This window comes from Ixodes scapularis, unplaced genomic scaffold (genome assembly GCF_016920785.2).
Source record: "Ixodes scapularis isolate PalLabHiFi unplaced genomic scaffold, ASM1692078v2 PGA_scaffold6__148_contigs__length_123643588, whole genome shotgun sequence".
NCBI lineage: Eukaryota > Metazoa > Arthropoda > Arachnida > Ixodida > Ixodidae > Ixodes > Ixodes scapularis.
Genome location: NW_024609881.1, coordinates 121,175,272 through 121,201,038, shown reverse-complemented (window position 1 = coordinate 121,201,038; position 25,767 = coordinate 121,175,272). Strand labels below are relative to the sequence as shown.

The 25,767-nt window shown below is 46.7% G+C and overlaps 1 protein-coding gene, 1 long non-coding RNA gene and 1 other non-coding gene across 4 annotated transcripts; 1 reads left to right on the top strand and 2 right to left on the bottom strand.

The window, feature by feature from the left end:
* Positions 1-19: 19 nt before the first annotated feature.
* On the top strand, positions 20-3,674 carry LOC121833057 (intraflagellar transport protein 46 homolog; the record flags this gene model as incomplete). Its single annotated transcript, XM_042286129.1, is given in 7 exon segments — positions 20-167; positions 169-252; positions 2,211-2,323; positions 2,474-2,540; positions 2,609-2,669; positions 3,274-3,362; positions 3,427-3,674. Coding segments are annotated over 7 exon segments (637 nt in total), but the record flags the coding sequence as incomplete, so codon positions are not given.
* Positions 3,675-5,348: 1,674 nt separating this feature from the next.
* Positions 5,349-5,511, bottom strand: LOC121833071. The gene has a single exon (XR_006076544.1). It is a non-coding gene; the product is annotated as a U1 spliceosomal RNA (small nuclear RNA).
* Positions 5,512-7,873: 2,362 nt separating this feature from the next.
* LOC115319873 lies at positions 7,874-21,400 on the bottom strand. Of its 2 annotated transcripts, none has more exons than XR_006076536.1 (3): positions 21,366-21,400; positions 16,117-16,322; positions 7,874-8,372 (listed from the first exon to the last, which is right to left on the bottom strand). It is a non-coding gene; the product is annotated as an uncharacterized LOC115319873 (long non-coding RNA). The 2 variants fall into 2 exon arrangements; XR_006076535.1 differs by lacking the exon at positions 21,366-21,400 and adding an exon at positions 16,929-17,122.
* Between the last annotated feature and the right edge of the window lie 4,367 nt (positions 21,401-25,767).

The following is a 25,767-nucleotide window of genomic DNA, read 5'->3' as shown; positions in this document are numbered from 1 at the left end:
CGACGTTTTATGTCCGCAGGTACACTCCTCAGTCTGTGGAACTTGACCAGGAGCTGCGACCCTTCGTTCCGGACCTGATTCCAGCTGTGGGGGACATCGATGCCTTCTTGAAGGTATCTAGGCCTGATGACCAGCCGGACACCCTGGGACTAACGGTTCTGGACGAGCCCCAGTGCGTGTCAGACGGACCCAAGTGTCCTCGACCTCCAGCTCAGGGCCCTGTCCAAGGAAGCGCACACCAGCAAGAGCGCGGTCAGTGTCGCAAAAGAAAGCTGCACTGAATGGTTTCACGCCGCTACGCCTGTTGTCATGTTACCACGCCAACATCGTGCGCGCACCATTAACATGACGTGTTCTGCTCTTTTTTACATGACCCGTATTTGTCGTCCCAGCGCATCATGATGTTGATAATTGCTATACGGTGTTCTTGCCGCTAGAAACAAATTCTATAGTCTGAACTACGCTTCAAAAAGTATGTGCTCGACGAGACGAAATGAGCCAGCTGAAGGCCTGGCATATACAGTTACTATCAATGTCTATATAAAATCAATGCGGAGCCATATGCTTACTTAAAGGACACATGCAAAGGAAAAAAACATATTTTTTAGACAGCTTAGATGGAAAAAGGATGTCATAAAACAATTTTACAACGAAGAAACAAAATTTTTAGAGCTATATTTACGGCGCTCTACGAATTTGTAGTTGGCGCTCGCGGGAGCCGCCGCTGGTCACGTGGTAGGGCCCGCGCGCCGCCGCGCTGCGTCGCCGCCGCACGCTGAGCGTTTGTGCGAACGCCGCTTCAAACGCGTTTCTCCACGCCGCCGTCGCCGCCGCCGCCACAAGTTCGTCTGCTTCGGGGCGCCGCCCGCCGTCGTCTGACCGGCGCACGGGTCTATCACGTCTGCTTGCGCTTTTTCAGGAGTTTCCTTTGGGCTCTAAAAGTTACTTATTCGTCTTGGTTTTTTGTTATACTTCAAACAAAGATGAATAAGTTACTTTTAGAGGCCATAGGAAGCTTTCGAAAGAGCGCAAGCACCACGTGATAAATAAAAACCAGTCACGTGATAAATACAGACCAGTCACTTGATAAATACAGACCACTTTTCCGCTGCGACCCCGCCGGCGCCAACTACAAAATTCGTTTTGCGCCGTAGATATAGCTGTAAAAATTTTTTTTCTTAGTTGTAAAATCGTTTTATGGTGTCCTTTTTCCATCTAAGCCGTTTAAAAAAAAATGTTTTTTCCTTTGCATGTGTCCTTTAAGGCTAGAGGGACTGCATGCTAAACTTTAAATCTGGTTACGCATGGTATGCGGCACAAAAAAAAAAAAAAAAAAGCGCCACAGAAGCGCGATACTTATCCCAAGAGTAACAAAGGGGTTCATATTGTGCCGCTTAATACTAACATATGTCACGTGTAGCAAGTTTTATGGGCAATATAATGCATGTGTAACCCTTGAAAACGTCGTTTTCTCGGAGTTTTAGGGTATATACAGTATTTTACTCATGAGACCTCTATAAATGGCATTGCTTCCGGGATACATTTCAAAGAAAATTGCGGACTTCTTATGCATGTTCATGAGTAACGACTTGCGTAGAGTAACAGATTTAGAGCGTATGTGTACACATTAGAGTACGTGAACAACTCCTCAAGTGGAGTGGCGAGGACGCGCACTCCGCCGGTCCATATAGTTTCCTTGAGCATTCGTTCAGCTGCAGGCCACCAGAATGGCCGCCGATATGATTTAATTGAAAGCTATGTATTGCCCAACATTGGAAATGCTATTTTTACGATTTTATCATGCTCTAGGTTTCTTCTCAGTTCGAACTTTTCGTCATGCGTTTGCCCGTGGAAAGGCAGGCACCGTGTCATAAAGCCAGTGTCTGGAGGTCGCTGACCTTGTTGTAAAAGGCTGCCTGTGCATAGATGGCGGTAACCAGGACGAGAAAGAGTATGAGTTTGCACCATATTTCCACTGGGGGTGAAAGGAAGCCCATTACTCGATGACGTCTTTACGGGGTTGATTTAATACTGGCCAAGGCTATACGTATGCGCACTCTACCAGACCAATTGAATGGCCCAGGATGGCTTGGCACACCGTTGCCTGGACCATCTTCAGGGTGTGCGCCCTTCATAATGTTCAGAAGCATGAACACGTGCTACTGAACATAGCCTATGCGCTTATCATCGTATCTGGTCCGTCATCGTAGGTTGTGAAGAGGCTCACGGATCCGGATAAAAACCCGAAAGAGATAGAGTCCTGGATTGCAAGCGTTCAAGAGCTGCATCGAGCCAGACCTCCTCCAACGGTACACTACAGCAGGTATTGATCCTTCAGCACCCGCGGTTCGGCTTGAGACATCGTAGTATCGGAATATGCGTGAAATTGTGACATACTTGCAATCAGTACATCCACGAAAATAAGATAACGAAGAGTTTGCGAACATTCATGACCATGATTCACTTCTTTTAGAAACATGCCGGACATCGAGTCTCTGATGCAAGAGTGGCCACCCGAATATGAAGAATTGTTGAAGGAGGTACACTTGAAAACTGAATGATTGGAGTCACACGTCGTGAAATGTTGAGAAATTCATGTCTCTTCTAGGTGCGTTTGCCGTCGGCGGATCTGGACTGCAGTCTGGAGGAATATGCTACCCTCGTTTGTGGTACGTGTATTTTTGTATGTTCATTACGCCATGTAGAATAGGATAAGAGCAGCGTATCTATATCTTATGTGGTCGTCTGTGCAATCTCTTAGGTTTGAGTCTAGAATACTGGTGATTTCTGTGTTATGCGATTTCTGAGGTTAAGAGTCCAGGATAAGCTCCTACCACTTCTCTCCACTTTAGCAGATCGAACGCTGGAGAGAAGGCATCCTCCTCTCCAGCGTTCTCTTTACTAACGTGGAAAGAGGAAGAGGAGACGCTTCTGAACTCTTACACTTATATAATACAATAATACCTTTTATTTACCATGCAAGTATAACGGGCATGGTGGCGTAGGGGCCGAAGGCGTAGGTAAAATGCGATAGAGAACCTTCAGGTGATATCTAATAGAGATGGTAATGAAAACGGAAACACTCTTTTTCGGAGTTTAGTAAAATATCACGACCATACACACTCATAAGCTCTGGACTGTATCCAATATGGCGGGACATTTGTTGCCATGACCCTTCTTTTTGTCTAGTGAATCTCGGTCAAGTGTTGTGTGTTCGCTCTTTCTGTTCAATTTCACTCTCCCGCCTAAGACTTTTCGTAATTCCAAATGCAGTTCTCATGGACATCCCCGTATACAAATCCAAACTGGTGCAATCGCTCCACGTGCTTTTCACACTCTATGCCGAGTTCAAGAATTCTCAGGTAAGTGATTTACATGTCACAGATAATCGTTTGTGTACACGAGATACATTCTTGCCTTCCCCAGCATTTCAGTGCCCTGGCCATGGAAAACAAGCTCGACAATGATGCAAACGACGATGCTGATCGTCTTGTGCTGTAGGCATGACAACGGTACACCAAGGCCAGTTTGTGTCATCTACCGTTAAATCCAAGACTGTGCACCCACTTTTCGTTGGACCACGTGCATTTTGTATCGTGCAACCTTTGGAACTGGTCTTGGGAACTCTAATACCCGTGCCACACGGGCAACTCGAATGCCATTTACAACGAATGACATTTGAACGATCGGCCAATCAGCGCGCGACACTCCGAGCGTGGGGCGTTACACGCGCGACAGATCGCGAGCCGATTCGTCGATCAAACGAATGTCATTCGTTGTAAATGGCATTCGAGTTGCCCGTGTGGCACGGGTATTAACAAAATTAGGAAAATACATTTGTCGTATAGGATCATTTCCGAGACGTCATCTTGTACCAGACTTGAGAGAACAAATAAATATCCTCTCTCTTATTGTATGGTGTCCCGCCATCCCACTTCTAATACGTACCATAGCCTCCTCTATACTCATAAAGCCTGACAGTTCGACGACGGAGCCAGTGGCCGGTCGCAGATTCGGAGCGCGAGGATCTGGTAGCACAGAGCATCAAAGAGCTATTTCTCGGGGAACCTGGACGTCAGCGCACAGCTTTTGCAGCGGCGAGGACCCTAAACACACTTGTTCGCTCGGGAGAAAGTGTGCTTCGGCGTATCGCCGCAGCGGGGCGCCAGTCACGTGGCTCTCCTCTCATCCGTTGTCTGCTGCTCCACCTTTTTCATTTCGGCGGCCGCTTCTGTATGGCGATCTGCCAGGCTTTGTCAGTATATATTAGCGGCGAGATGTATACGGTGGCGCCCTCGTATGGTTACCTTTCATGATGTCATTACCTTGGGAACAACAAGTTCGATGGTGTTTCTAATTAGCATGGCGGAAGCTTGAAATCATAGCGTTCTTGAACCAAAACGCTGTCAACACCGTCAAAATTAAAGTCATCACGTTCCTCTTATTTCCGTCCATGAGAACTCCTTCGCTGACGTCATAAGTCATTATTCGGCCAATCGCGCACGACTCCTTTTCATATTTAGTATGCAACGCTGTCAAAGCTACTGGCGCGAGCGCGTGGCTTTGTCTATGGTTTCGTTCGCGCGAGCGCGCGTGCAAATGATCAACGAGATCAAGCCTCATGCTCGCGCCAGTAGCTTTGACAGCGTTGTACGCTAAGTGTGAAACAGAACCATTAAATGAGCTGCGCTTAGAGTATCGGCACTCCGTTCCCCGACATTGTTATGGGCGTCGCCATTTTGGTGCTTGTGCAGAGCAGACGCAACTGCCGATCGTCATGATTCGAAAGTGCGACTTCCTCAGCATTAGATTCGGTGTTAGGAAGCTCATGTAATATTGCTTTGCTTTTTCGCGAACTGTTTGAACTTTTTTGGAGGACGGAAAAGAGTTTCCTGTGATTTCAGATAAAGCTTCAGATAACTGGCAACCATGATTTTAAGCCACAATATGGCCAAGTGTCGTTACTCTAAAGTGTATACCTAATTTAGTGGCACTAGTTGTGCTGACATGAAGGTCGTTCATATCCAAAAGCGACCTCCTAGCTCTTTGACCAGGGATTTCCCCAGGAATTGAAATTAAGGGGGGGGGGGGGGGGGGGGGGGGGGTAAGGGGGCATTGAGAATAGAGGAGTCGCTGCGAACAAAGGGGGTGCCTTCAGAAAAAAACAAGGGGGACGTGTACAGCCCCCTAGGGGTGTGTAGGGAAATCACTCCTTGTGCACAGGGAGCGTCTCATGACATTGACATTTTTGAGAAGTCCAGCCGGTAAACAGTTTTGTTTAGTTTTGATAAGCCCAGGCTCAAGACAGATCATAGTTTTTTGTCTTCTTTTTTTTAAATTTTCTTGCGAGGGGGAGGGCGCGGACGCCGCTCCCCCACTACCAAAAATTGCATGCCCCAGCTATCCCAGTTTGGGAAAGTGGCGGGCTTTAGCTGCCCGCAGTGCAATGGACAGCCTCCACCCAGGGCGCCCCCCTTGGTGATCAGGGGCCACCCGGCACCAGGTAAGTATGCTCGCTGACGGCAGCCGAATAATGGTCTCCGACAACGCGCACTCTTTTCGGGCCGCTGACCAAGTGCACAGAACGTGAGTTCTTATCTCATTGAAGGCAGCTGATACAGATATTTATTATGATTCAGTTTCGTTCGCGAGATCTACACGTATCTCTAATATTATTAACCCCAATGAAGACACGAAATCATAAACTTTACCGACGTGCGTGGCCAAGGTACCTTCTTCGGCTGCGACGGGGTTTGTGGCGTGCGCTGCAATGCTCGTGGTGTTTCACGTGACAGAACTGAGAAGATTTGGTCTACCATGTCCTGTCTAGACTCTAGCCATGCCTACCCACTGCGAGTGTTTCTTCTATCGTGCACTGTAGAAGAAGTACCTTGAGATGAGTAATCAGCAGGAATACCCAGTACCACCGCATATTTACGTGCAAGGCTTCTGGCAGCCATCACATTAAGAATTATTGCATAGGGTGAGTGTTTTCCTCTTGTCAAGGTAGCCTGCTAGACTGTCGAGCTGCTAAATACTACTGCTTGCCTGCAGGCAAGCAGCAGTTTTCGACTTGCCCACTAGCCTGTACACTACTACTGTGAAGTAGAAGTAGTTTCTAAAATAAAACCAGAGCGCCTGAACGAAGTTAAACGTTCGTACTTCTAGCCTTTGCTGTGAGCTGCGGGCGTCTCTGCCGAGCATGCCCTCTCCTGCAGTGCGAGCACTGCATAGTTCGGGACAACATGCTCCGGTTTGGAGGCTTTGTATGCACATAAGGTGAATTTAACTAACTGTACTCCGTTTCTATGTTTACAAAATCGCAGTCCAGCCTGTGAACATCACAGCCCAGCGCGCGTATGATCATCGCTTCGGGAAGTGAGATAAACAGGCGCCATACGCACGACCTCCGAAAATGGCACCAACCAAAAACCAGTTTTGAAATGAAAAAAACAAAACAACCTTTTTGTTAAATTATTTAAGTACCAAGGAGCATGTTGCGAGTGTATAGTTACACGCGCTGCACGTGCTGGCTTCCGCAGTAGTAATTTTGCTAAAGCAAAAGCCTAAAACAAATATAGTCTTGCACGCGCGTTCGCCAACGCCTTATGATGGTTATTTACTTCGAATCTTTTACACGGGGAAGGCGAGCGCGTGCGGCACGTGTACATACATTCCCAGCATTCTCTAGGATAGAGGAGGAGATGAGAGCACGCGGGGACGTCCGAAGGCCGAGCTCTGGTTGGAATGACTAGTGGGTAGACGCAAAGCTACATACCTTTGCCTCTTCTCACTGTTCGAAAGCGAGCGCCCAACACCCCAAGTAGCACTAAACGTAGCCACAATGTTACTGGAATGTTGCCAGGTAACGTTGCCGAACGTTGCTAACGACCGCGGATTCTACCGTCCAGTAACGTTACACCACAATGTTACAGTAACGTAACTGCATACGTTACCTGGACATTACCCAAATAATGTTACTGGAACGTTGTTAGATAACGTTGCCAAACGTTGCTAATGGCCACCAGTTCTACCTCCCAGTAACGTCGCATCAAAATGTTGCAGTAACGTAGCTCTCTACGTTACCTGGGCGTTAGATCAGTGATGTTACTCGGACGTCGTCAGCTAACGTTGCCAATTGTTGTTAATGGCCACGAATTCTACAATCCAGTAATGTTACACCAAAATGTTGCACTGACATTACGGCTTACTTAAAAGTGAAGGAATAAAAACGCGAAGAACATGCACAAACGAGCACTTTTTCATTTCGCAACAACGTTTATTTTTTCAGGAGCAAAGAGTCGCACACAGGTCGAGATCAACTAGATACCGAAGGCGGGAGGGAAGAGGGGGATAGGGAGATAAGGGCCAGAACTGGAAAAATCTGGGAACCTTGACTAAAACACATGAAGTGTCACTGACTCAACCCTTATCTTCCTGAAGTTCCCTCGATCAAGCCTTCCATTTGCAGTTAATCTTGACCTGTGTGCGAGTCTTTGCTTCCAAAAAACAAGCGTCACAACTAAATGAAAGAGCGGTCATCTGTGTTTGTCCTCAGTGCTTTTATTCTGTCAACTTTCAGTAAACATTTTAACAAAATGCTGGCACTGGCCAGATATTACTGCATGTGTTACTTGGACATTACTGAACAATGTTACCCGAAAATTACTAACATTGACAAGCTTTGCCAAGAAACTGCATATATGGTTCTCATGAAGTCATTTTTTGAGCTGGTGCCTGATATGAGTAAATGGATGAGCATTACAGGCCATTAATGAATCAGCATTTTGAAGTCCTAGAAGCAAGACTCCGGAAGAAAACAAGAGGTTATTGGAATAAATTTATTTCAAAAACGAAACAAACGTTACAAGTACCAGTGTATACTTCTGTTTCTTACAAGCTATTAGATCTACAAAATTATAAAGAACACGCTAAATTACAAGGCTGATCTGCATGGAAATAAAAATGCAAAATATTAAAATTCCCAGCAACATAAAGCAAGCAGCAGAAAAAAAAGCTTTTAAATGATTTAGGTAACATGAATTTTTTTTTTCAATTCCATGCATTTAAGACGGTTAACCAATTCCATGCTTCCAACAGGGATCAAAGTAACCAACTACAGACATTTAAAACTATAACAGAAAAATCAAGGCAGAAACATGCTGAAAAACAGTGCAAAATGCACGGATAAGAGAACACACAGGACAAGGTGCTGTGTGTTCTTTTCTCTTTGTCTGGTTTTTGCACCGTTTTTCAACATCAATTCTTACCAACTAGCCCAGCCCAACTGTCCATTCTTGTAATCAGAAACATGCTTGCCTTCTCCCCTTGTGGCAGCCCCTCAGTCACTCCTGGGAAGAGGCACGCTGCTCCTGCAAAAAAATAAAACAAAAAAGTTGGTTGCGTTCAGATAATGGGTGCCTATTTCAGTGCAGAGAGTGTCATCAAGATAAAAAAAAATGCCTACCTCTGTCCTAACACAGTTTCGCCTCAGTTTCTTTGCATGCACAAGCCATTCTTTTCATCCAGTTTAGACCTCTTCCGCAAAGTGTGACCTACCCACAAGGAGTGATGCGCCTGCTCAAGCATGTTTTGATGGCTGAGCACTGGCAACACGTTCGGCCAACAACCTGATATGGCAGTCCCACAGAAAACCATGCCATGTGTCTGATTCTCACTCTCCTTCTAGGCCTCTTTCAACTTCTTTACACTGAAGCATAAAAAGCTACCTGCTAGCAAAACAAACTCTCTAGCTAGCTGAAGCCTAACGTGGACCTAATGAAAACATGCTAGAAAGATTTTTAGGCAGTAATTGGGGCCCTGTCCAGCACTCATTTCTTTATAATCACAACAAACTAGTGTAGCAACTGGTCCACAGGGCACCTTTACACAGCCTTCTCAGGGTGTTCATATGACTATGACTGGAATGGCACCATGAGTGCCAGACACCTGGCACTTGCAGCTGATCAACAGTCTTATCAACTAGTCATATCAATTCTCCCGAAAACGATTCCCTCTGTCCTCATTAACAACGTGGGGCAATGGGGTACAGGCAGGGTATTGAACCCAACCCGAACTGTGAACCGAAAAAAACCGTTATTTTTGCAAGAACCGGAGTTGACCCGGAACGAAATAATTTTTCTCGCTCCGGAGCAGAACCAATATTTTTCCATGCGGTTTTCGGTTCATACGCAAAGTCAGATTGCGTGAAAAGTGCGTGGCGAAAAACACAGTAACCTTAAAGACCGACCAACGAAACCATTTTCCGCAAGGTAGGAAAATGCCCCTCTCGCCCTCCTCTTTTCACCCTCTCCTGAAAATCACGTGACGACAGGGGCTTGTTTCGTGTCGGCTTTTTCTGTAGGGATAATCCTCAAAAAGCGCAAAACGAGCGGCTAGCTGCGAGCGCCACCACGACCTTGAGACGTCCAGGTTTCTTCCCTCGTTGACGCGGGCACGCTCAATCCGCGAGATTGAGGAAGCCAGCGCGACAGAACGCTTTTTCCCATGAGCTGCAGGTCCGAGGCCGCTCTGTCGGTGGAGATCGAGGGGTCGTGGTAAGCTGGGTTCGTTCCAGCAGCCGCTTTCTGGCATCGCGCGGCTGCTGGAACCATTCCCGTGTCTGCACAACGATTGGATTGCGCAATAAAGGGTTCTGGTCGTTGATAATACTCTTATTTCCGAAACTTATAAATCAAGTGGCTTTCCCTAATATCTTCATTACTGTTTGAAACACATTTCCTCTCATAGGTTGTTCATCCCATTTTTGACTCTTTTGCGTATTTATTCGTCCTTACCTCTGCTTGATGACTGTTTTATAACTTGATAAAGACCTTTAAATATTGGCGCGCGCTTGCGCGATCAACGCTGTCCCGGATTTATCGAAAATTGGAAAGATTGGCGTCAGGAGGGGTTGAAGAAGCAAACCGAAATTCTTGCTTCTAATGAAAACGGCACAATCGTAAGATGGGTCTTTGCTTCACTCTCCTCCGCAACGCCCCATCGTTCGCACTATCGCAACTTCTCAGTAATAAAGCTGTATACCGCATTTTACTCATAGTTACTATAGACGTGGCCCCACAGGCTTTCCCGTTATCAGCGAGTCGACATTTTAACGACCGGCGACTCTCCTGAGTGAGAATAAATATTATCATGTTCCCACAACATCCACCCCTTTCTCTCTCTCTCCCCCCCCCCCCCCCCCCCCCCCCTCTCTTTCCGGAGTTGGGGAGATATCAGGCCACTCCAGGAAGCAGCCTGCAGACTGTGCTTTTTAGCTACCCATTCTCAACACATTCGAACGTGGAAGTAAACACATCGCATGAACGACGCCCAGTTTATTTGCAACCTAAATAATGTGGCTCTACTGTTGGGACCCAATCAATTTCATCATCAATCATTATTTCTTACGATTTCATGGTGAAAGTGTGTTCGTCGTTATGCCACAAAAGTTTTCGATTCAAAGAGACGATTTGCAATTTTCCCAAGCGCCCCGGCCCGTGCGCGAGGATTTGCGGGAGAGACTGTCCCTCGCCTGGCCGCTCTGCCTTGAGACCGCATCGCCTATTCGCTTGCATCCTCTGAATCCTCTGTTTTTCGATTCCATTACCTATTTTTATCTATTCCAGAGTATTTTTTATTGCTTCTAAGTGTTTCTATTCTCTTCTGCGCGCGATATTTCTCGTATATCTGGTATTTGTGTCTTTATTTTGCCTTTTTCGACGGGAGTGCCGACAGACAACACGCCGCTTCGCGCGTCGTTCCCGGGGTGAGTGCTACCATTGCTACCGATTCCTGTCACGCAGTTAGGTGTTCATTTTGGTTTATTTGACCCGCGTGCAGTCGAGGGGAGCCGTTTATGAACGCCGCAGCGTTGCATAAGGAATATGCAACGCCGCAGCGTTGCATATGCCTCAGCCTCGCAAACATTCGGACAAATGGTTCGCGGCAACAAAGCGGCGTGCTGTATCTTGGTCAAGTAAGCGGCACTCGAAGGCACACGCTACAGTGAGAGTCAACGGAGCGAAAGCGGGCGGCCAAATCACAGCGCTCTCGCGGCTCTCACGTCGCGATTGTTGATTCAGAGCTCTGCTTATCCCTACGAAATGTGCGCGGGTGTTTATAAACGGCTCCTCTCGACTGCACGCAAGTCAAATGAACCAAAATGAACAGCTGACAGCGCAATATGAATCGGTAGCAAAGGTACCCACCCGGGAACGACGCGCGAAGCGGCGTGTTGTCCGTCGGCACTCCCGTCTAAAAAGGCAAAATAAAGACACAAACACTATTTATATACAAGAAATATCGCGCGCAGAAGAGAATGGAAACACCTAAAAGCAATAGAAAATACACTGTAATAGATAAAAACAGGTAATGGAATCGAAAAACCGAGGATTAAGAGGAGGCAAGGGACAAGGCAATCCGATCTCAAGGCAGAGCGGCTAGGCGAGGGACAGTCTCTCCCACAACTCCTCGCGCGCGGGCCGGGGCGCTTGGGGGATTTTGCAAAAGGTCTAATATACTCGCTCCTGTGACGCTCTAGTGCGTAAGGTCCCGGTTTTTTACGTCCTTTCGGCGCTCCTCAAAACGCACAGTGTTCGGCTTCTAAACGCTGTTTTTATTTTCTTACGGAAATAAAACAAAACTACGTAATAATTTTTCACACCAGTGCAATGCAATAGAGACTTCTATTTCCAGCAAGCTGCTTTCCGCCATGCTTCCATGTCATCCTCCAGGCCGTGAATGTTTGTGCACACTGATTAAACTATTTACATGTAGGTTGGCATGCACTAGAAATCTGGTACTTTCTTTTAGAAGCAGCATGTTAGTGCACTTAAAGTCCCCCAGCGTCTTGCCTTCTAATCACGTGGAAGGAAAAAGGAAATATCCCGGGCATGATTCGTGTAGAAGACTAGGTTCAGTGGGCGCCTATTATTTCTACAAACTCCCTGGCAGATTCACCACCATATAGCCTGCTGTCCTTTCCCCAAGAAGCGAGGTTTTGATAGAATTTCGTTGCTCGGCTGCTATCTTTTGTAGTGGCGCGAAAAAGAGAGAGAGAGGGCGGGAGGGGGAAAGCAACGGTATTTGCAGGCTGATCTTTTTTTTTTTTTTTTGCAATTGCGATATTTTGTTTGTTTAGGTATGCTTTTGTGGTGTAAACAATTTTACACACTTCCCACACATATTTCATCATCAACGACAGTTGTAAAGTATTACGCACTGTCTCGGGTGCGTTGACCTTGCGCACTAGAGCGTCACAGGAGCGAGTATTTCCGCAAAATAAATACGAGGACCTATCCCTTTGAATCGACCACTTTTGTGGCATAACGACGAACACACTTTCACCATGAAATCGTAAGAAATAATGACTGATGATGAAATGATTGGGTCCCAACAGTAGAGCCACATTATTGAGGTTGCAAATAAACAGGGAGTCGTTCATGTGATGTGTTTACTTCCACGTTCGAATGTGTTGAGAATGAGTATATACTAAAAAGAACAGTCTGCAGGCTGCTTCCCTGGAGTGGCCTGATATCTCCCCAACTCGGGAAAGGGAGGGGGGGGGGGGGGGGAGAGAGAGAGAAAGGGGTGGATGTTGTGGGAACGTGATAATATTTATTCTCACTCAGGAGAGTCGCCGGTCGTTAAAATGTCGACTCGCTGATAACGGGAAAGCCTATGGGGCCACATCTATAGTAACCATGAGTAAAATGTGGTACACAGCTATGTTACTGAGAAACTGAAATAGTGCAAACGATGGGGCGTTGTGGAGGCAAGTGAAGAAAAGACCTATCTTACGATTGTGCCGTCCTCATTAGAAGCAAGAATTTCGGTTTGCTTCTTCAACCCCTCCTGACGCCAATCTTTCCAATTTTGAATAAATCCGGGACAGCGTTGATTGCGCAAGCCCGCGCCAATATTTAAAGGTCTTTATCAAGTTATAAAACAGTCATCAAGCAGAGGTAAGGACGAATAAATGCGCAAAAGAGTCCAAAATGGGAGGATCAACTTATGAGAAGAGATGTGTTTCAAACAGTAATGAAGAGATTAGGGAAAGCCACTTGATTTATAAGTTACGGAAATAAATGTATTATCGTATCGACGACCTGTACCCTTTATTGCGCAAGCCAATCCTTGTGCAGACACGGGAATGTTCCAGCAGCCGCGTGATGCCAGAGAGCGGCTGCTGGAACGAACCCAGCATACTACGACCCCTCGATCTCCACCAACCGAGTGGCCTCGGACCTGCAGCTCATGACGGGAAAAAGCGTTCTGACGCGCTGGCTTCCTCAATCTCGCGGACTGAGCCTGCCCGCGTCAACGAGGGAAGACACCTGGACGTCTCAAGGTCGTTGTGGCGCTCGCAGCTAGCCGCTCATTTCGCGGCTTTTTAGGATTATCCCTACAGAAAAAGCCGACACAAAAGAAGCCTCTGCCGTCACATGATTTTTAGGAGAGGGTGAAAAGAGGAGGGCGAGAGGGGCATTTTCCTACCTTGCGGAAAATGGTTTCGTTGGTCGGTCTTTAAAAGTAAACCAAAGAATGAAAGACAAAAAAAATATTTTTGCGCAAAACGGAGTTGAGCTGAACCGAAATAATTCTTTTTTCGTTCCTGGGCAAAACTGATCAATTATTTTTGTGGTGCTCCGTTCATGTGGAAAGTCAAAAAGCGAAAAAAAAAATAGTTAGCGGAAAGCTCTGTAACGTTCCATTATCAGGTTGTCAGATAACGGTCGTCTTCATAATTTATAGTTTGTTTCGAGAACTCAAACGAAATGAGCAGAGTAACTATAAATTCTCCGGGATTTCTTGTCTTATGTATTTCTTTAACAAAAGTTCACATTCGTCCCAACCTTTTCTTGGTGACCGGAAATGCCTCCTCAAAGAAAATTTAACACTAGAACATACACAATTCGTACATTAGCAAAAGTGACCATAATGAGCCTGTTTGGTGGCAAAACGGTAAGTTGGGCTAGGTGGTTTTTCATCACGGACTGAACGAAAAAAAAGGACAAAGAGAGGTATAGACAACACCCCTAGTGTTGTCTATACCTCTCTCTGTCCTTGTGTTGTTGTTTTTTTCGGGCTTAGTTTAACTTTTTTGCGTGTTTCTTGTCTCTAATTTTGTAGAATTGAGTTCAATTTACTTTAGACGCCTTGATTTCATTGTACAACTGATCGGATAAGAAAGTGATACAAAGGCCGATGGATATTTTAGAACCTGCACTAGTTGCCATACTGTGGCGCATCTAATCTGCTCTCCAATTAACTCAGCGGATTTAATAATCAGTCCGAAATTAAAGTCTAGCACCGGGAAGGGGAGAGGGGATTTAATCAACAGTTACAGAAAACAGCAAAAAAGCTTCGATCTCTGGTAGCAGAAACAGCAAGGACCAAAACATTTTCTCCTCAGAAACACAAACATCAAGGCGCACAGCTCTTCTGAGCATTGCTAGACAAGGAGCCGCGGCTTTGAAGGGACGCTAACGTGTTACAGTTTTGGGAGGAAAGAAGGGGACGCCATACAGAACTCTACCCATTGGCGCAAGAGCCCTGGGAGTGCCTGCGACCCAGGTCAGCGCGCAGCGAGCCTTTTCTGGACTGAAGTTCATTCTATCGTCTCAGAGGGGCCGTCTTTCCCCGGATATGCTTCTTCGGTCAGCTGCCTGACATTGAACAGCGCTTTTACCCACGTCCCGAGGTGCCTTAGCACTAGCTCGTTCGTTCCACACAGTAATGTGAGCCTTTGCTTTCTATTTGTAACCCTTTTATACAATATGCATAGTTTATCTTTTGCTCGTCAACTGTTTTTGAAGCATATGAGTACGAACAGGTTCGAACCGGCTTGAACCTTTTTTTTTTCACTCCGGAGTTGAACCGGAGCTGAACCGTTCTCCCTGAACCAGAACGAAAAGCGGAACGAAAAACATTTCGGTTCGACAAACTGGGTACAGGACATTTCATCGAACGCCGTTTCATTAAATCACTTGACGCCGTTTCATTGAATTTCCCTTTACTAAATTTTGGAGTAATACAATTCTTTTTGCATAATTTACTATTGCTTTTGAAATAGTTTTGACGCCGCTCTAAATTCACCAGAAATATAATTACTACCCGGTAAATTTTTTGTCCACCTAAACGTTGGCTACCGAATCATAGAAGGTTGCTATCATATTGAAATTTGAGTGGATACGAGACTTATTCTTTTCCGGCGAGGTAGGCGGCTGTTCTCAACCACTCACATTTTCCCACTTAAACCCTCTATTCATGCGTGAAAGGCACTTTCTAAAGAGGGAAACAGCTATTTTCCGCAGCGCCTTTTTTATTTTGTATTTGTCAATTTAACTTTGTTTTCATTTTATCCTAGGAGAATAGCTTTTTTTTAAGAACATATCTGTTCTTAAAAAAAGACGTCTCTGCCCTTTTCGGCAATTTTTTGTAACCGACAGAACCGTGGACCCGTCGGATCTTCGACATGCAGTATATATACTGTATGTCAAATATCCGGCAGGTCCACGGTTCTGTCGGTTATAATAAATTAACAAAGAGGGGAGACACGTCTTTTCTTTTCCCCGTATCATGGGCCACGGAGACAGATTACTGCTTCAAGGACGGGCATAACCGTCCTTATGCGAGAATGCATACCACAACTAGCAGCTTTGTAAATTAAAAATGACTAGATAAAAAAATGGAAGCCGTTTACAACTCCCTGTAACGACAAATTAGAGCGCAGCTCTAGAGGAGGAGGAGGAAAGGGTGTACCCCTCCCCCCTCCCTCCGAGCGGCGTCGCCGTCGGCTTAACTGTGAGGTCACGTGACCCTCCTTAAGGGGGGTAATGTGACCTCGGGAGGTCACGTGACCCCGCGGGGACGTTTCGGCACGGTGCCGGAACGTCGCCGCGGTTACGGCGACGGCGACACCGCTCAAGCCGAAAACGGGCGCCAAAGAGCTGCGCTGTAAAAGAAACACCAAAACAGCAGGTGCTCAATAAACAATATGGATACCATTCACTATCACAATTGCGGCTAACCAAGCTGAGGCTAATCACATAAAATAAAAAATCTAAAGGCTAGAAAGCGTTAAGAAATTGTAGCAACAAAAAGCAAACATACACGTGTGCGTTTTTGCTTGGGCACTGGTGCACGTTCTGGAAGTTGAGGGGCTGGCTGAGTGCTAGGTCGTTCCTGCAGAAGAGGCAAGCTTGACGGAAAAGGAGCAGTCTCTTCCTTTTTCTTTTCTCCCGCTCTTCATTATTCGTTGATAGGTCGGACGTCGCTTCCGGATTTTTTTTCTTTGAACTTTGCATCTTCATATGTCACTGAAACAAGAAAGCCGAGCACACCACTCAAATGTTTAACCACCACAAGCTCGTTTGCACCCTAACCTTTTGTTCATTAAATCAAATATGCTCGCATTATGCTTAGACAGTTTTTAGGTTAAAGCCTGCCAACTTTTTCGGGCTCATGTATATAATCTGTTAGGATCGGGCCAAGCTCAGGCTTATATTAAACAAAACAAATATTTTGTCGGGCTTGGGCCGGGCTCAAGTTTCTGTCTAAAATTCTGCCGGGTCCGGGCCGGGCCCGAGCCGTGTCTCTTCAAGGCCAAGTCTGGCCGGGCCTGGAAATTAAATATTCTATCGGGCTCGGGCCGGGCCATGCCCCTACTGGGCCGGGTCGGGCCGGGCCTAGAAATTCTGGCTCGTGCAGTGCTCTAGCACACTCTACATTAGGTGAGCAGAGCGCGGCTCTGTTTAGAGCCTATTTCTCTGCCCCAAGGTTCTCAACTCCTTGCTCAGGGCACTCAATGGCATTTGTGGCTCGTTTTCCTTGACTGGGCTCGCTTTTTGACAATATCCCTGATTTTTCCCGGTAATTAAAATATTCTTGACTATTCCCGGTTGCTAGACACCCGCTATACTTACAACATGATGCCATCACCTGACAGGAGAATGTGGCCCGGTCAGTAAAGGGCTCTTCACGCTCTCAATTGCCATCATCAACCGATTTGATCTGTAGGGTGGCCATGCCGTGCGGCCATTGCACGCCCAACAGGTAGGAACAACTGCAACATCATTTTCCGCCAAAAAATGGACCACAGAGTACATTTCCTGAAATCAACAAATAAAGCAACAAATAAATGAACAACAGAGTACATTTCCTGAAATCAACAAATCAAGCCTGTATTACCTCAAAGGCCACTCATAAGCCACGAAAAATAGTTTTCGAATTAAGCACAACCAATGTGCAACGGTTGCAAACATTGATCCCACTTGCAAGTGAAGTAGAAGAAAAACTGCATAGCCCTGGTTATATTGCAAGCAGACGCACTTCCACCTGATGTCCTGCACACTCCACACTGAATACTACTTGGAGAGCCCTGTAGCTCTAAAAATTCCTAGCTCTGATGATGGCAACTTTGAAGTATAAAGGTTGCTGAGATTCCGGAAAAACTGTCCGCAGATGCTACGGTTCCCATCCGACTCAATGAAGGATGGATGGATGGATGTTAATGGCTATTCCCTTTGTAACGGGCGGAAGCTTGCGCCACCTAGCCTAAGTCTAAAAAGACAAAAACGTGATTCCTCCCGCCCTTTTAAGACCAATTTTTCTCCCCCTAACTATCACCAGGCAGTGTGGGATATCACCAGGATGACCTTCGGGGGATCGGGCAAAAAAACTAAAAAACATCACCCCCCTGCCTCTTCCCCCCGGCGAGGGAGTCGCCAATTTTCCTCTGGTCAAACCTTTTCGGCGTCACCCCCGCACCGGACCCACTGGGAGACAGGGTTGAGACTTTGGGCCGGAGCCACGCGGGAGGGAGTCCCAATTTTCCTCTGTCCCAACTGTTCCCAGCTGTGCTAGTTAGTTGTCCATCATTTAATTTTCCCTAGATAATTTCCACCAATCTTCTAATCGTCTCTTTGTCACTGTAATCTTTTTCTCTACCATCCCTCCATCGTCGCCAGTGAAACCCAGGGCCCCAGCCAAATCCTTTACCCCTTCAGGGAGGGCAGGACGAAGCCCCGTGCACTTCAAAACCAAGTGCTCCAGTGTCTCGCCATCATTATGGCAGGCGGCACATAATGTGTCGGTCTCCTGAAATTTAGCCCTATACGTCCTCGTCCTCAAAACTCCCGTTCTTGCCTCGAACAGCAAAGCACTTCCCAGTGAATTGTCAAATAGCTTTTCCTTTACTATCTCCTGCTTTCGTGACCTGTACTATCGGGGAAAAATGAAATGCGAACAGAGGAGCGCGTGGCTCGCGGTACAGGCTGCGCCGCCTGGAAGTGAACCTAGGGGCGAGGGTGCGTGGCCTACTTCGATGTGTTCACGCCCCTCGATTGACGCTTCCCCAGCTTCGCCACTGCGCCGCTCAGTGCGCTGAAAGCTGTCACCGCTATCTTTGCGTGCTCGGTGAGTGCGGCGAGCTTCTTTGCACCGCACGCGCTGAGCCAGCAAAGATAGCGGTGATAGCTTTCAGCGCACTAAGAGGCGCACTGCTGAAGCTTGGGGAGCGCAGAGGGAGGGGCGTGAACACGTCGGAGTAGGCCACGCACCCTCGCTCCTTGGCTCACTTCCAGGCAGCGCAGCCTGTACCGCGAGCCACGCGCTCCTCTGTTCGCATTTCATTTTTCCCCGATAGTACACTGCTAAAGCTGATTTCTCCTGCATTCTCGCCTCCCACATTTTCCTCTCCGCCTCTTTCACCTTCTTTTTCACTGACGTAGTCTGTTCAGCCCCATCACCAGTGTGTAGATATTTAAATGTAAGCTTTCGGGTTCGGTTCGTCCATTTTGTGTTTAAACTTTTCATGTATAAATACTTGAATACCTTACGTGCCCACCGCGTATCCTCCATTTCAGTCAACCTTTGTTCAAATTTCAACTTACTAATTGCCTCCCTGCTCTCAAAAGACGACCATCCCACGTCCCCCTGTACTCCCTCATTTGGTGTTTTTCCATGTGCTCCCAGCGCCAATCTGCCTACGTTTCTTTGTCGAATTTCTAGCCCTGATTGAACCTCAGATTTCATGCACAGCACTGCATTGCCAAAAGACAGTCCTGGCACCATCACTCCCTTCCATATACCTCTGACCACTTCGTATCTGTTATAGTTCCATAGTGCCTTGAGCTTCATAATAGATGAATTTCTTTTCCCTTTTCTAATTGTATTCTCCTCGTGTTCCTCTAGATATTTCCTTCCCTCATTGAGCCAGACCCCTAGATATTTGTACTTTTCTACGTGTTCTATCACTGTGTCCTGTATCTCCAGGGGTTCCCCCTTCTCATCAATGAAAACTATTATACCCGACTTGTCCCTACTGAATTTTAGTCCTAAACTGTCCCCTTCCCTGCTGCAAATCCTAATCAGTTCCTGTATTGTCTCACGGCTTTCTGATACGAGTACAATGTCATCTGCATACATTAACCCTGGCAATAGTTGATTTACCTTATGTCCTTCCTCCACGTAATTCAGGTCAAAACCTAGGTTGCACTGTTCTAACCTTTTTTCCATCCCACTGAGGTATATCATAAAGAGCAGGGGAGACAATGGGCAACCCTGTCTAAGTCCTCTTTTTATTGCTGCTGGTTTTGTAGTTTCGGCTTCCCATTTCATAATCACCCTATTCTCCGTATAAACCCGTTCTAGGAACTTAACCGTGGTTCCCCCTAGGCCATACCCTTTTAGCTGTTCCCAAAGTATTTCCTGATTCACATTGTCATATGCCCCTTTGATGTCCAAAAATGCTTCCCATAATGGCCTTTAGCTTGTCAGAGAGCCGTATATGTAGAGAGTTTGGCCATTCGTTGGGAAGTATAGGAGACAAATGCGGAGGCGCCATTGGCCGCAAGCGGGCTGGGCGTGTTCCAGGGCGTCTTCAGAAATTCGAATGTGACCAACCAGAAGCCGGAAATAATACCCTGGCGGTGGTCGCGAGAAACAAACCTGATAACTGCATTGGAGTAACTCTCGATGGCTGAAAATATGGTACACGTGATGTTTTAATCGCACTCATCTAAAATGATGGTGGAAAAGTGCGACTAGCGGAAAGATCGACATAATCCTTACGCCAAACGCCGAGCGCCGGGAATCTGCCGTCAGAGCGGTCACACTCTGTCCGCGCAAAACAGAGTTGAGCGGCGCATTCGTTTCTTACATCTTTCTGCATAATCATAATAAAACAACACGTGCACCCTATTTTCAACCACAAAGAGTTACTACACTTCACTCTTACGCACTTATTAAAAACATATACGAACAGAGACCTCCGATGATCGATCGGCTCAGAACTGTTTCTCGCTACCACCGCTAGGGGATTCTTTTCGGCTTCTGGTTGGTCAAGAGAGCATGCCAAGCCCTCTTTCCGAGTCTGCCGCACGCCCTGGCTCTGCCCGCGCCTCCCATTGACCAAACTCTCCACATATACGGCTCTGGCTTGTCATTGCTATCTCTATGAAGTTCCTAACGACAGCAATGTTGCCACCCTTCAGTTGAACAGTTGTTGGACGGCTTCAGAGAAAAATGCGCTCCGTCTAAAACAAGCTCACTGCACTGGGTTCCCTTGAAGCTTGGCGGCTCAGGTCCGTCTCGGTGTTGCTTGAGGGTCCATACCACAACAGAGAATGACATTTTAGCGAACGGCGACATTTGAGCGACTGGTCGTTTTAGCGAATAACGGGGGCGCGCGTTAACCCATCCGTCGCGCTGCGCTTTACGCCGCTTCGCGGCGACAGTCTGCGGCAACTCATTACAAAAATATGAACTCGCTTGGCCCACCCGAAAACGCCGCTCTGCGGCGTCCGACTATTCGCTAAAGTATCGTTCGATGAAACGTGGGCGTTCGCTAAAACGTCATTCGATCAAGTGAGTGCCTCCCGGCTAGGGTCGTCATAGCACAGCTGAGCTTTATGAAGTGTGCATAAAAGCGCTTTTCCAAATGGTTTCTAAGGAGCACTGGCCCGGGGGAACTGACAAGGGGATAAAGGAAAGGGGATTTTGAAGATGGGAGAGGTAACGCGGGGAATTCGCAGCGGGGATTTTGACACAGGTGTTTTGAGATTAGGTTATTTCGTGCACCACCCGTATCGCTCGTCTCAGATTCGCACTCGGAAGCTCGTTGGTACTCAAACTCTCCGGAAATCTTGCATGTGCTGCCACGGCCTGTTGTCCAGGTGGCAGAGGGAATGCTTCCTCAGTGTCCACCGACTCCTCACTGCTCGTATCCCAAATTTCAAGTTCCTTGCGAACACTTTCGGCTACCCTACGTCTTTTTTGGCGATCAGATAGCTCTGATAGCGAACGCTTCGCCCGCTCCATTGTTCAGCACAAGTAGCAACAAAAACAAAAATGAAACATACCTTTGTTTACGTTTCCTCCACGCCGAGAGAGCGGCAAGTCCGTTGACATGCGGTCGCGTGGTCAACCTGGCCGACCTGGCTGGCGACCTGGCTTCGACCTTGCTTGGCTTGAGCTACTTGCACATCTTGGCTGCATCTTGGCGTCTTGGCTTGTCAACAGTGTGAGTAAACGACTAAATATGAAGTGTCAAGTAGGAATAAACTCTGGAAATTTATCCGACAGTTCTAAATTAAGTTTTCTTTAAGAATTATAAAACACGAGATCGGTTGGAGAAATTGGAAATTAGTATAAGCCGTACAGCCATAACCGTAAAGCCGTACGGCCGTACTTGTGCAACCATGGTGGACGGTGGTGATATCGGTGATATGGTGATCTTGCAACGCCTTGGAGTGAATCAGTGGATGACCTCGACCGTAATATCGGTAATGATAGTGAACTGTTAACGTCGAAACGGTAGTACCATAGCTATGCGACTGTGCTGTGCCATTGTGATGTGTCCAGATAACAAATGTAGGCAAAGAGTGGTCCACGCAGAGCGAGCTTCGAAGCCTCAAACTCAAATATTGGAGCTTTATGTCCCGGGATGGTTTGGTTTTGTTCTGACCACTTGTGTCGACAGCTCTTTGGCGAGAAGTGAACGAGGACTAACTATGTGTGCGATTATACTCGTTTCATTTTAATTGCGTGCGAAGCAGGAACACACGAGTGACGCACAGTCGCCCGGGCGCTGGAAATATTGTTCAACAATAGTATGCGCTATCATCATCACTCACTCGTCCGCGCGCTTCACTTCTCTGCTTTTACGGTAATGGCCGTGCATGGCCCTTTCGGCCATTCATTTTGAGTGGTCGGCGGAGTGCGTCCGTGTATCCGTGGCCCTTGATGCTGGATCTCCTTCCTACCTGCCCCCCCCCCCCCCCCCCCCCTCCTCTCTCCTCAATCACTGTTCTTTCACCTCACCCCATTCCCGTCCCATCTCTCCTATGTTGCCTTTCCTAACCTTTCCCTCCTCATTTCCTCGCATGATTTAATGCCAGCGGCCCCTTGCTCCCTCTCCCCTACCTCCATAGGATTTTATGTTCGTTGCCTTTAAGCTTTGATCTCGACTTCGGACCCTTGACTGCACCTCCTCGCCATCTCCCCTACTATCTCCTCGGTCTCCTCATTCCTCCCTCCCCTCTTCCTCTACTCTCCCGTCCACCTTCCCCTTCCCGCTACCCATCCACCTCACCTTTCCTCCCCCCTTCCCGCTACCCATCCACCTCATTTTTCCTCCCCCCTTCCCCCTTTTCTCTCGTTTGAGTGATTTTGTGTTCATGGCCTTTGACCTTTTCTTTTTGGTGGCAGGTGCATATGGCTCTTCATTTTGAGTGGTCAGGGATGTGTGATCTTGACGTTCGTGCAACCGTGGCCGTGACGTAAAACATCACAGCAATACCTGTGATGTTTTACGTCTTACCTGGCCCCACCCCACTTCATCTCCTCATTCCCCTCCACTCCTTCTCCCCCATTGGTCTCATCTTCCCTCTGTGTGCTCTTCCTCCCCTCTTTCCTCTCCTCCGTCCGCTCTTGCTCCTCCCTGCCCCACTTCTCTTCATCTTTCTCTTCATGCTCCCTCAGCTTTTCATGCTTAGTCCCCTTTTCCTTCCGTCTCCTATCTTCCTTGTGTGAGCGTGTGTTTTCGGCCTTCAACCTTCATAACTGACCTCTTTCTTCCTGCCTCTATTCTCCTTCCCATCTCCTCGCTCACCTTCCCCTTCAACCGTCTCCCTTTTCCCCTCCTCCGTCTATGAGACAATGGCTACCGCCAGTCGTCTCACTTGCAGTATGTTGTAATGAGCCGCCACTTTTTGAGTTTTCCAAATAAATATAGTGGTGAGCTGTAAATTGGACTGATATATGAGCTTCCGCATGTAACTATTTCAAATTTTCAACCAGGGTGTATTTTATACTGCACGCTCCAAGATTTCTCTAAATCTCTATGGCAAGCACTGGCGCAGACAACCAAGACAGGGCGAGAGTAAGAACCACCCAATCGCTCGATTTGACCTGAGTCCGTTGTGAAATTAGTCCTCGCTTCTATTTTAAATAGTAGAAATCATTTTGCAGCAAGCTCGGGTCGGATAGAGTAGTCGGTTGACCCCAAGAGCTCTCTGCGACCTGGCCGTAGGGTAATCATGTTCATATTTTTCACAGAAACAGACGCTTCGAATATAATGCATTAGAGCACACCATTAAAATACACCTTTGGTGATAATTTCAGCTAGCTACGTGTTCCAAATTAATTTACAGGCTACCACTCATGCCATCCTATACATGTTCGGGAGGTCTTTGGGTCGTCATGTCACCAGCGTGAGTTTTCCACCTTCGATAACACAATAACACCCCATGACTTCACGCTCTTGTTATCTTTAGCATGCGTTCCAAAAGCTGGGCATCCGAATGACCCTGACCTGAAAGCAACGATGAGGGTGCATGCTAGCTCGTGAATATTGAGCAGACTCGCCAATCCGAGACGGGTGAAGGGCCAGGAAGGAAACCAGCTCAAACAGGCAAGTCTTAACAGACTTCTCGACAAGATCTGTTGGTTTGTGTTTTCGTTCGTAGTATGACGAAAACCACAGTAGGGTGCCTTGGTGTGTTTGCGTCTGCTTTAGTGTGGCGACATCAAACCATTTTGTTCACCTTAATTATCGAGTTGAGGCTCACTGGACAATTCTATGGCAATGAAATGTAAGCCATGATCATTATCAGTTTGCCAGCCTTGCACTACCACTTAGGCCATTATGATGTTAAACTTGATTATAAAATTGTGCAGGGAAATGCCACACACACAAATAAATTCAATTTTATTATAAACCTTTTGGACAGATTTTTTTTTAGTTTTCTGCAATCTTTCTAGAGTACATTTTGAACATTTGTTTCAAACACGCCAGTCACAAGCATTAGAGCGGTCTTTCTGTTTGTATAAAAATAAAAATGTTTGAACAAGAAAATCAACATTGAACTATTCTAAGTTCGGTATCTTCGTGTATCTTTGACCAGTCTCTGTGTGATGTGTCACATTTCGTCACATTAGGCCAACATCGCTGCAAAACATTGCCCGTATGTCAGGATGGAAATGTTACCAAGAGGTTATTTCTAAACGTTGCTCCAATGTTGCTTCTCTAACATTCCTGGAACGTTTGCCTATGTGCTGTAACGTTACATGACGTTCAGTGACAGTCAAACAATGTTGCAGGAGAACGTTCCTGTTACGTTAGTTTTAAAACGTTGCTATAACATACCCAAATGTGCCCCAACGTTACATTACATTTGTGACATTCCAGTAACGTTATGGCAACATATGGTGCTACTAGGGACCGGACGCTGGCATTCGGCGTTCGAACGCGTCCGAACTGCACTGAGTAGAGACATGGCCTCCTCTATACTCACAAAGCCTGGACGTTCGACGGCGGAACCATAGAGTGCCCGGTCGCAGATTCGGGGAAAATCAAATACTTTACTGGTAATGTATTTAGTGAAACAAAGCTTACCTTCTGCATATGTGCAATGTAATAAGCTTTCACGTGATTACCGCATTTGTTTATCATTACTGTTTTCGTTTGCATCTTTTTTCATTTTCGCACTCCACTACTTGCGCGCATAAATCACCAAATTAACCATTTCGTCGTTTACCCTGAGACTGGTTTTTTTTTTAGAAGAGCAGAAGTAACAGAAAAAACAGACAGGTCTCAAACTCAGCTACAAGTTTATTTCAACAACCTCCTCGGGGTAAACGACGAAATGGTTGACTTCCACCAGCTAGTTTGTACTTTGACTCTTTTCTCACCAAATTAAGATCGGTATATTGCTTAAACTCGTTGCAAAAGCTATCCACAGACCCAGAACCTTTGCCTGGCCAGTCATTGCATTTAACAGTCAACTCGTATTAAGATACGAGTTATTGATGCGAGTTAATTTTTAGCCTTGGCAATTTTTTTATTTTGATTCCCTGACTAGTCCTACTTTGGGTTTACCAAACTCTATATCTAAACCTGAGTGTCATTTTTTGTGTGTTTAAGTCTCGTGGTTTTGGTCAAAATAAACACCCAGCTACCTAAATGAGACACCTGACCGCCCAAAAAATAGTTCTGCTTTGATTTTTTAGGTAATTAACTCCTCAAGTTAGAATATTGGAAACCCGAGTCTATCACGTCGTCACGTTTTCCTGGAAATTCCACAAAGAGCCAAACACACGCACGACAAAAGGGCCGGCCCGTCATATAAATCTGATCACATTGAAATATGTGTAATTGGCCTCCGAAATCCCCGCAGGGTACTATACTCCGTTTCACCTTATGTTGTACCGCAGCGCAGGCTAGAAGCGCGGGCTCATAGCATTGGCAGCTGCCCTTACCC